Source organism: Salmo salar, unplaced genomic scaffold (assembly GCF_905237065.1).
Source record: "Salmo salar unplaced genomic scaffold, Ssal_v3.1, whole genome shotgun sequence".
In the NCBI taxonomy this organism is placed as follows: Eukaryota; Metazoa; Chordata; class Actinopteri; order Salmoniformes; family Salmonidae; genus Salmo; species Salmo salar.
The window spans coordinates 50,588-62,500 of NW_025548935.1; the positions used below are offsets into that span (position 1 = coordinate 50,588).

At 48.6% G+C, this 11,913-nt stretch overlaps 1 protein-coding gene across 1 annotated transcript in view; it reads right to left on the bottom strand.

Moving 5' to 3' along the window:
- LOC123734146 (WD repeat domain phosphoinositide-interacting protein 2) overlaps positions 1–10,255 on the bottom strand; it is a 58,459-nt gene extending 48,204 nt beyond the window's left edge. Inside the window, exon 1 of the mRNA XM_045712895.1 lies at positions 9,999–10,255. Coding sequence (XP_045568851.1) covers positions 9,999–10,072 — 74 coding nt within the window. The 5' untranslated portion in view covers positions 10,073–10,255. The remainder of the gene's footprint in view (positions 1–9,998) is intronic.
- Positions 10,256–11,913: the final 1,658 nt, after the last annotated feature.

The window sequence follows — 11,913 nt, forward strand, 5'->3', positions numbered from 1 at the left end:
TCTAACCGAGGGGACAGAGACAGGCTGGAGACACTGGTCTAACCGAGGGGACAGAGACAGGCTGGAGACACTGGTCTAACCGAGGGGAGACAGAGACAGGCTGGAGACACTGGTCTAACCGAGGGGAGGACAGAGACAGGCTGGAGACACTGGTCTAACCGAGGGGACAGAGACAGGCTGGAGACACTGGTCTAACCGAGGGGACAGAGACAGGCTGGAGACACTGGTCTAACCGAGGGACAGGGACAGAGACAGGCTGGAGACACTGGTCTAACCGAGGAGGGACAGAGACAGGCTGGAGACACTGGTCTAACCGAGGGAGGGACAGAGACAGGCTGGAGACACTGGTCTAACCGAGGGGACAGAGACAGAGACAGGCTGGAGACACTGGTCTAACCGAGGGGACAGAGACAGGCTGGAGACACTGGTCTAACCGAGGGGACAGAGACAGGCTGGAGACACTGGTCTAACCGAGGGGACAGAGACAGAGACAGGCTGGAGACACTGGTCTAACCGAGGGGACAGAGACAGGCTGGAGACACTGGTCTAACCGAGGGGACAGAGACAGGCTGGAGACACTGGTCTAACCGAGGGGACAGAGACAGGCTGGAGACACTGGTCTAACCGAGGGGACAGAGACAGGCTGGAGACACTGGTCTAACCGAGGGGACAGAGACAGAGACAGACTGGAGACACTGGTCTAACCGAGGGGACAGAGACAGGCTGGAGACACTGGTCTAACCGAGGGGACAGGGACAGGCTGGAGACACTGGTCTAACCGAGGGGACAGAGACAGAGACAGGTTGGAGACACTGGTCTAACCGAGGGGACAGAGACAGAGACAGGCTGGAGACACTGGTCTAACCGAGGGGACAGAGACAGGCTGGAGACACTGGTCTAACCGAGGGGACAGAGACAGGCTGGAGACACTGGTCTAACCGAGGGGACAGAGACAGGCTGGAGACACTGGTCTAACCGAGGGGACAGAGACAGGCTGGAGACACTGGTCTAACCGAGGGGACAGAGACAGGCTGGAGACACTGGTCTAACCGAGGGGACAGAGACAGAGACAGGCTGGAGACACTGGTCTAACCGAGGGGACAGAGACAGAGACAGGCTGGAGACACTGGTCTAACCGAGGGGACAGGGACAGGCTGGAGACACTGGTCTAACCGAGGGGACAGAGACAGAGACAGGCTGGAGACACTGGTCTCACCGAGGGGACAGGGACAGAGACAGGCTGGAGACACTGGTCTAACCGAGGGGACAGAGACAGGCTGGAGACACTGGTCTAACCGAGGGGACAGAGACAGGCTGGAGACACTGGTCTAACCGAGGGGACAGAGACAGGCTGGAGACACTGGTCTAACCGAGGGGACAGAGACAGAGACAGGCTGGAGACACTGGTCTAACGGAGGGGACAGAGACAGGCTGGAGACACTGGTCTAACCGAGGGGACAGAGACAGGCTGGAGACACTGGTCTAACCGAGGGGACAGAGACAGGCTGGAGACACTGGTCTAACCGAGGGGACAGAGACAGGCTGGAGACACTGGTCTAACCGAGGGGACAGAGACAGGCTGGAGACACTGGTCTAACCGAGGGGACAGAGACAGGCTGGAGACACTGGTCTAACCGAGGGGACAGAGACAGGCTGGAGACACTGGTCTAACCGAGGGGACAGAGACAGGCTGGAGACACTGGTCTAACCGAGGGGACAGAGACAGGCTGGAGACACTGGTCTAACCGAGGGGACAGAGACAGGCTGGAGACACTGGTCTAACCGAGGGGACAGAGACAGAGACAGGCTGGAGACACTGGTCTAACCGAGGGGACAGAGACAGGCTGGAGACACTGGTCTAACCGAGGGGACAGAGACAGAGACAGGCTGGAGACACTGGTCTAACCGAGGGGACAGAGACAGGCTGGAGACACTGGTCTAACCGAGGGGACAGAGACAGGCTGGAGACACTGGTCTAACCGAGGGGACAGAGACAGGCTGGAGACACTGGTCTAACCGAGGGGACAGAGACAGAGACAGGCTGGAGACACTGGTCTAACCGAGGGGACAGAGACAGAGACAGGCTGGAGACACTGGTCTAACCGAGGGGACAGAGACAGAGACAGGCTGGAGACACTGGTCTAACCGAGGGGACAGAGACAGGCTGGAGACACTGGTCTAACCGAGGGGACAGGGACAGGCTGGAGACACTGGTCTAACCGAGGGGACAGGGACAGGCTGGAGACACTGGTCTAACCGAGGGGACAGGGACAGGCTGGAGACACTGGTCTAACCGAGGGGACAGAGACAGAGACAGGCTGGAGACACTGGTCTAACCGAGGGGACAGAGACAGAGACAGGCTGGAGACACTGGTCTAACCGAGGGGACAGAGACAGGCTGGAGACACTGGTCTAACCGAGGGGACAGAGACAGGCTGGAGACACTGGTCTAACCGAGGGGACAGAGACAGGCTGGAGACACTGGTCTAACCGAGGGGACAGAGACAGAGACAGGCTGGAGACACTGGTCTAACCGAGGGGACAGGGACAGGCTGGAGACACTGGTCTAACCGAGGGGACAGAGACAGGCTGGAGACACTGGTCTAACCGAGGGGACAGAGACAGAGACAGGCTGGAGACACTGGTCTAACCGAGGGGACAGAGACAGAGACAGGCTGGAGACACTGGTCTAACCGAGGGGACAGAGACAGGCTGGAGACACTGGTCTAACCGAGGGGACAGAGACAGAGACAGGCTGGAGACACTGGTCTAACCGAGGGGACAGAGACAGAGACAGGCTGGAGACACTGGTCTAACCGAGGGGACAGAGACAGGCTGGAGACGCTGGTCTAACCGAGGGGACAGAGACAGGCTGGAGACACTGGTCTAACCGAGGGGACAGAGACAGAGACAGGCTGGAGACACTGGTCTAACCGAGGGGACAGAGACAGAGACACTGGTCTAACCGAGGGGACAGAGACAGGCTGGAGACACTGGTCTAACCGAGGGGACAGAGACAGGCTGGAGACACTGGTCTAACCGAGGGGACAGAGACAGGCTGGAGACACTGGTCTAACCGAGGGGACAGAGACAGAGACAGGCTGGAGACACTGGTCTAACCGAGGGGACAGGGACAGGCTGGAGACACTGGTCTAACCGAGGGGACAGAGACAGGCTGGAGACACTGGTCTAACCGAGGGGACAGAGACAGAGACACTGTGACAGTCTCACTACCCAGAAAGACCAGAGCAACTCCACTTCCAGACTCCACCAGGGACGGGTAAAAATCACCCAACACGAAACACCATCGAGACCAACGCATCAAAACGCCATCGAGACCAACGCATCAAAACGCCATCGAGACCAACGCATCAAAACACCATCGAGACCAACGCATCAAAACACCATCAACGCATCAAAACGCCATCGAGATCAACGCATCAAAACACCATCAACGCATCAAAACACCATCGAGACCAACGTATCAAAACGCCATCGAGATCAACGCATCAAAACACCATCAACGCATCAAAACACCATCGAGACCAACGCATCAAAACGCCATCGAGACCAACGCATCAAAACACCATCAACGCATCAAAACACCATCGAGATCAACGCATCAAAACACCATCGAGATCAACGCATCAAAACACCATCAACGCATCAAAACGCCATCGAGATCAACGCATCAAAACACCATCAACGCATCAAAACACCATCGAGACCAACGTATCAAAACGCCATCGAGATCAACGCATCAAAACACCATCAACGCATCAAAACGCCATCGAGATCAACGCATCAAAACACCATCAACGCATCAAAACACCATCGAGACCAACGCATCAAAACGCCATCGAGACCAACGCATCAAAACACCATCAACGCATCAAAACACCATCGAGATCAACGCATCAAAACACCATCGAGATCAACGCATCAAAACACCATCAACGCATCAAAACACCATCGAGATCAACGCATCAAAACACCATCAACGCATCAAAACACCATCGAGATCAACGCATCAAAACACCATCAACGCATCAAAACACCATCGAGACCAACGCATCAAAACACCATCGAGACCAACGTATCAAAACACCATCGAGCCCAACGCATCAAAACACCATCGAGACCAACGCATCAAAACACCATCGAGACCAACGCATCAAAACACCATCAAGATCAACGCATCAAAACGCCATCGAGATCAACGCATCAAAACACCATCGAGATCAACGCATCAAAACACCATCGAGATCAACGCATCAAAACACCATCGAGACCAACGCATCAAAACACCATCGAGACCAACGCATCAAAAACGCCATCAACGCATCAAAACACCATCGAGACCAACGCATCAAAACACCATCAACGCATCAAAACACCATCAACGCATCAAAACGCCATCGAGATCAACGCATCAAAACACCATCAACGCATCAAAACGCCATCGAGACCAACGCATCAAAACGCCATCGGACCAACGATCAAAACGCCATCGAGACCAACGCATCAAAACACCATCGAGACCAACGCATCAAAACGCCATCGAGACCAACGATCAAAACGCCATCGAGACCAACGCATCAAAACGCCATCGAGACCAACGCATCAAAACGCCATCGAGACCAACGCATCAAAACGCCATCGAGACCAACGATCAAAACGCCATCGAGACCAACGCATCAAAACACCATCGAGACCAACGCATCAAAACGCCATCGAGACCAACGCATCAAAACGCCATCGAGACCAACGCATCAAAACACCATCGAGACCAACGTATCAAAACACCATCAACGCATCAAAACACCATCGAGATCAACGCATCAAAACACCATCGAGATCAACGCATCAAAACACCATCGAGACCAACGCATCAAAACACCATCGAGACCAACGCATCAAAACACCATCGAGACCAACGCATCAAAACACCATCGAGATCAACGCATCAAAACACCATCAACGCATCAAAACACCATCGAGATCAACGCATCAAAACACCATCGAGATCAACGCATCAAAACACCATCAACGCATCAAAACACCATCGAGACCAACGTATCAAAACGCCATCGAGATCAACGCATCAAAACACCATCAACGCATCAAAACACCATCGAGACCAACGCATCAAAACGCCATCGAGACCAACGCATCAAAACACCATCAACGCATCAAAACACCATCGAGATCAACGCATCAAAACACCATCGAGATCAACGCATCAAAACACCATCAACGCATCAAAACGCCATCGAGATCAACGCATCAAAACACCATCAACGCATCAAAACACCATCGAGACCAACGTATCAAAACGCCATCGAGATCAACGCATCAAAACACCATCAACGCATCAAAACGCCATCGAGATCAACGCATCAAAACACCATCAACGCATCAAAACACCATCGAGACCAACGCATCAAAACGCCATCGAGACCAACGCATCAAAACACCATCAACGCATCAAAACACCATCGAGATCAACGCATCAAAACACCATCGAGATCAACGCATCAAAACACCATCAACGCATCAAAACACCATCGAGATCAACGCATCAAAACACCATCAACGCATCAAAACACCATCGAGATCAACGCATCAAAACACCATCAACGCATCAAAACACCATCGAGACCAACGCATCAAAACACCATCGAGACCAACGTATCAAAACACCATCGAGCCCAACGCATCAAAACACCATCGAGACCAACGCATCAAAACACCATCGAGACCAACGCATCAAAACACCATCAAGATCAACGCATCAAAACGCCATCGAGATCAACGCATCAAAACACCATCGAGATCAACGCATCAAAACACCATCGAGATCAACGCATCAAAACACCATCGAGATCAACGCATCAAAACACCATCGAGACCAACGCATCAAAACGCCATCAACGCATCAAAACACCATCGAGACCAACGCATCAAAACACCATCAACGCATCAAAACACCATCAACGCATCAAAACGCCATCGAGATCAACGCATCAAAACACCATCAACGCATCAAAACGCCATCGAGACCAACGCATCAAAACGCCATCGAGACCAACGCATCAAAACGCCATCGAGACCAACGCATCAAAACACCATCGAGACCAACGCATCAAAACGCCATCGGGACCAACGCATCAAAACGCCATCGAGACCAACGCATCAAAACGCCATCGAGACCAACGCATCAAAACGCCATCGAGACCAACGCATCAAAACGCCATCGGGACCAACGCATCAAAACGCCATCGAGACCAACGCATCAAAACACCATCGAGACCAACGCATCAAAACGCCATCGGGACCAACGCATCAAAACGCCATCGAGACCAACGCATCAAAACACCATCGAGACCAACGTATCAAAACACCATCAACGCATCAAAACACCATCGAGATCAACGCATCAAAACACCATCGAGATCAACGCATCAAAACACCATCGAGACCAACGCATCAAAACACCATCGAGACCAACGCATCAAAACACCATCGAGACCAACGCATCAAAACACCATCGAGATCAACGCATCAAAACACCATCAACGCATCAAAACACCATCGAGACCAACGTTGTAAATTGATGTGGTCATTCACCGGTCGTTTTGGTGTGAATACATTTTCTGAACATCACGCGCCGATGTAAAATACTGTTTTTGGATATAAATATGAACTTTATTGAACAAAACATACATGTATTGTGTAACATGATGTCCTAGGAGTGTCATCTGATGAAGATCGTCAAAGGTTAGTGATTCATTTAGCTGCGGTTTTGGGTTTTATTGACACATGTCCTTGCTTGGAAAATGGCTGTGTGATTATTTTTGTCTACAGTGGGGGGAAAAAGTATTTGATCCCCTGCTGATTTTGTACGTTTGCCCACTGACAAAGAAATGATCAGTCTATAATTTTAATGGTAGGTTTATTTGAACAGTGAGAGACAGAATAACTACAACAAAAATCCAGAAAAACGCATGTCAAAAATGTTATAAAATGATTTGCATTTTAATGAGGGAAATAAGTATTTGACCCCCTCTGCAAAACATGACTTAGTACTTGGTGGCAAAACCCTTGTTGGCAATCACAGAGGTCAGATGTTTCTTGTAGTTGGCCACCAGGTTTGCACACACCTCAGGAGGGATTTTGTCCCACTCCTCTTTGCAGATCTTCTCCAAGTCATTAAGGTTTCGAGGCTGACGTTTGGCAACTCGAACCTTCAGCTCCCTCCACAGATTTTCTATGGGATTAAGGTCTGGAGACTGGCTAGGCCACTCCAGGACCTTAATGTGCTTCTTCTTGAGCCACTCCTTTGTTGCCTTGGCCGTGTGTTTTGGGTCATTGTCATGCTGGAATACCCATCCACGACCCATTTTCAATGCCCTGGCTGAGGGAAGGAGGTTCTCACCCAAGATTTGACGGTACATGGCCCCGTCCATCGTCCCTTTGATGCGGTGAAAAACACCCCCAATAATGTTTCCACCTCCATGTTTGACGGTGGGGATGGTGTTCTTGGGGTCATAGGCAGCATTCTTCCTCCTCCAAACACGGCGAGTTGAGTCGATGCCAAAGAGCTCCATTTTGGTCTCATCTGACCACAACACTTTCACCAGTTGTCCTCTGAATCATTCAGATGTTCATTGGCAAACTTCAGACGGGCATGTATATGTATTATTGAGCAGGGGGACCTTGCGGGCGCTGCAGGATTTCAGTCCTTCACGGCGTAGTGTGTTATCAATTGTTTTCTGGGTGACTATGGTCCTAGCTGCCTTGAGATTATTGACAAGATCCTCCCGTGTAGTTCTGGGCTGATTCCTCACCGTTCTCATGATCATTGCAACTCCACGAGGTGAGATCTTGCATGGAGCCCCAGGCCGAGGGATATTGACAGTTCTTTTGTGTTTCTTCCATTTGCGAATAATCGCACCAAATGTTTTCACCTTCTGACCAAGCTGCTTGGCGATGGTCTTGTAGCCCATTCCAGCCTTGTGTAGGTCTACAATCTTGTCCCTGACATCCTTGGAGAGCTCTTTGGTCTTGGCCATGGTGGAGAGTTTGGAATCTGATTGATTGATTGCTTCTGTGGACAGGTGTCTTTTATACAGGTAACAAACTGAGATTAGGAGCACTCCCTTTAAGAGTGTGCTCCTAATCTCAGCTCGTTACCTGTATAAAAGACACCTGGGAGCCAGAAATCTTTGATTGAGAGGGGGTCAAATACTTATTTCCCTCATTAAAATGCAAATCAATTTATAACATTTCTGACATGTGTTTTTCTGGATTTTTGTTGTTGTTATTCTGTCTCTCACTGTTCAAATAAACCTCCCATTAAAATTATAGACTGATCCTTTCTTTGTCAGTGGGCAAACGTACAAAATCAGTGTAACTGTGTAGGTTCCGTCCCTCTCTTCGCCCCAACCCGGGCTCGAACCAGGGACCCTCTGCACACATCAACAACTGACACCCCACGAAGCATCGTTACCCATCGCGCCACAAAAAGCCGCGGCCCCTTGCTACGCAAGGGGAAACCCTACTTCAAGGTCTCAGAGCGAGTGACGTCACCCGATTGAAACGCTATTAGCGCGCACCACCGCTAAACTAACTAGCCATTTCACATCGGTTACATCAGCAGGGGGATCAAATACTTTCCCCCCCCCCCCACTGTATGTACTCTCCTAACATAATCTAATGTTTTGTTTTCGCTGTAAAGCCTTTTTGAAATCGGACAATGTGGTTAGATCAAGGAGAAGTGTATCTTTAAAATGGTGTAAAATAGTTGTATGTTTGAGAAAATTGAATTATGACATTTTATATTTCCCGCCGTGATATTTCACTGGCTGCGTCCCGCAGGTGGGACGCTAGGTAGCCCATAGAAGTTAACAACAAAATAGTATTTCCATTGACGGCCTACCCTGGTCAAACCGGGAATTTGTGCACAGCCCTGTGGGACTCCCAATCACGACCCGGATGTGATACAGCATTATGTACATTTCTGTAACAGCACTTTGAGATATCAGCTGATGTATCAAAAATGGCTATATAAATACATTTGATTTGATAGGCATGGTCTAAAGTTACCGGGAGAATAAGCACACTATCAAGTCAAGTTCAGTTTATAAATGAGGGTCCAGAGGGAATCGTAGCTTTCTGGACAGAGAGGAGATCTCGCCTTTTCCACCAGATATTGGTTCAGGTATCAATACACTGTCATATTAAAGGAATGATCCCCTGGGCCTTTTTCTGTTAGACAATTAGTTTACGCTTCTTGCTTATCCAGTCACTTTAGCTGGCTAGCTGGTTAGCGTTTTAGCTGGCTAGCTGATTAGCGTTTTAGCTGGCTAGCTGATTAGCGTTTTAGCTGGCTAGCTGGTTAGCGTTTTAGCTGGCTAGCTGGTTAGCGTTTTAGTTGGCTAGCTGGTTAGCGTTTTAGCTGGCTAGCTGGTTAGCGTTTTAGCTGGCTAGCTGGTTAGCGTATTAGCTGGTTAGCGTTTTTAGCTAGCTAGCTGGTTAGCGTTTTAGCTGGTTAGCGTTTTAGCTGGCTAGCTGGTTAGCGTTTTAAGCTGGCTAGCTGGTTAGCGTTTTAGTTGGCTAGCTGGTTAGCGTTTTAGCTGGCTAGCTGGTTAGTGTTTTAGCTGGCTAGCTGGTTAGCGTTTTAGCTGGCTAGCGTTTTAGCTGGTTAGCGTTTTTAGTTGGCTAGCTGGTTAGCGTTTTTAGCTGGCTAGCTGGTTAGCGTTTTTAGCTGGTTAGCGTTTTTAGCTGGCTAACGACATGGATGCTAACTACAGTAGACAACGTGATCAGACAACTTGTCAGTTAGCTAACTAGCACCTCTCTCCGTCGAGATACAGATTAGCTGGGACCTCTGAACTACACCGATTACAAAAAAAAAAAAAAAAAACGTTAAAAACGAGTATCATGTAACGGTTAGGGGTCCGTCCCCCCCCCCTTTCCACCCCGGCCTTCCTTACGTGTTGTCCTGGTTAAAATTGGCGAAGAGGAGCTGGCTACAGCCGGTCTCCCCGCTCTGACTAGCCAAGTTCATGGGCCCGGCAACATCTAATCAAGCCTTGTGAGAAAGCAGCAGTCGGGTAGGTTGTGGATGATAATAATAATAATAACTGGGTAAGAATAAAGTTAGCCTGTATTCATGGAGACATCTCGCTCTTCCTCTTGGTTCCAACGGTTCTTCTTGTTGTTTTTGTCAGTCGCCGTTGCCTCCCCCCACCTCCAGTCTCTCTGCGCATGTGCGGTGACAGTTTTTTTTTTTTACGACAGTTTTTTTAAAGGGACCGTATTACCATTTCAAAAGGTTTGGTTTACGGCTGTGAATGGGGATGGAAAAAGATAAATCGACGTGTGGTAAATGACAATCACTTTAAAATGGGCAACGTCTCAAAAAAAAAATCTATAATTTAAAGATTTTAATGAACTAACCCAAGATAAACCAGAGCCTGTCGTTTCCAATGGGAACAGATTAATCACAGTGGGCAGAGATTTCCGTTAGGAAGCACACTTCCGGTCACTGCGCTTCCTCTCATCACCATATTTGGTAGTGAGTGGAAACGCCAACCGGATGCTTCATATTTACACATCCGGTGAAATATCTGTCTGACTTGTTCTGTGGTCGTGGCTATACTATTGATATTATTGATATTATGCCGTACTTGTCACCAGGAGATGGCGCAGTCTGACAACATACATTTTCATAATTTTTAGACACTGGACAACTGCGGTATATAATGTAATATAATGTAATGTAATGTAATGTACTAAAATCAAATTGTATTTGTCACATGCCTTGAATACAACAGGTGTAGTAGACCTCACAGTGAAATGCTGAATACAACAGGTGTAGTAGACCTCACAGTGAAATGCTGAATACAACAGGTGTAGTAGACCTTACAGTGAAATGCTGAATACAACAGGTGTAGTAGACCTCACAGTGAAATGCTGAATACAACAGGTGTAGTAGACCTCACAGTGAAATGCTGAATACAACAGGTGTAGTAGACCTCACAGTGAAATGCTGAATACAACAGGTGTAGTAGACCTCACAGTGAAATGCTGAATACAACAGGTGTAGTAGACCTCACAGTGAAATGCTGAATACAACAGGTGTAGTAGACCTCACAGTGAAATGCTGAATACAACAGGTGTAGTAGACCTCACAGTGAAATGCTGAATACAACAGGTGTAGTAGACCTCACAGTGAAATGCTGAATACAACAGGTGTAGTAGACCTCACAGTGAAATGCTGAATACAACAGGTGTAGTAGACCTCACAGTGAAATGCTGAATACAACAGGTGTAGTAGACCTCACAGTGAAATGCTGAATACAACAGGTGTAGACCTCACAGTGAAATGCTGAATACAACAGGTGTAGTAGACCTCACAGTGAAATGCTGAATACAACAGGTGTAGTAGACCTCACAGTGAAATGCTGAATACAACAGGTGTAGTAGACCTTACCTGTGAAATGCTGAATACAACAGGTGTAGTAGACCTTACCTGTGAAATGCTTGCTTACAAGCATTTTGTTACGTTACAGCCTTAATTCTAAAATGTATTAAATTGTTTTTTCCCCTCCTCATCAATCTAGACACAATACCCCATAATGACAAAGCAAAAACAGGTTTTTAGAATTTTTAGGCAAATGTATTAAAAATTAAAAACATTTACATAACATTTACATAAGTATTCAGACCTTTTACTCAGTACTTTGTTGAAGCAGCTTTGGCAGCGATTACAGCCTCGAGTCTTCTTGGGTATGACACTACAAGCTCGGCACACCTGTATTTGGGGAGTTTCTCCCATTCTTCTCTGCAGATCCTCTCAAGCTCTGTCAGGTTGGATGGGGAGCGTTGCTGCACAGCTATTTTCAG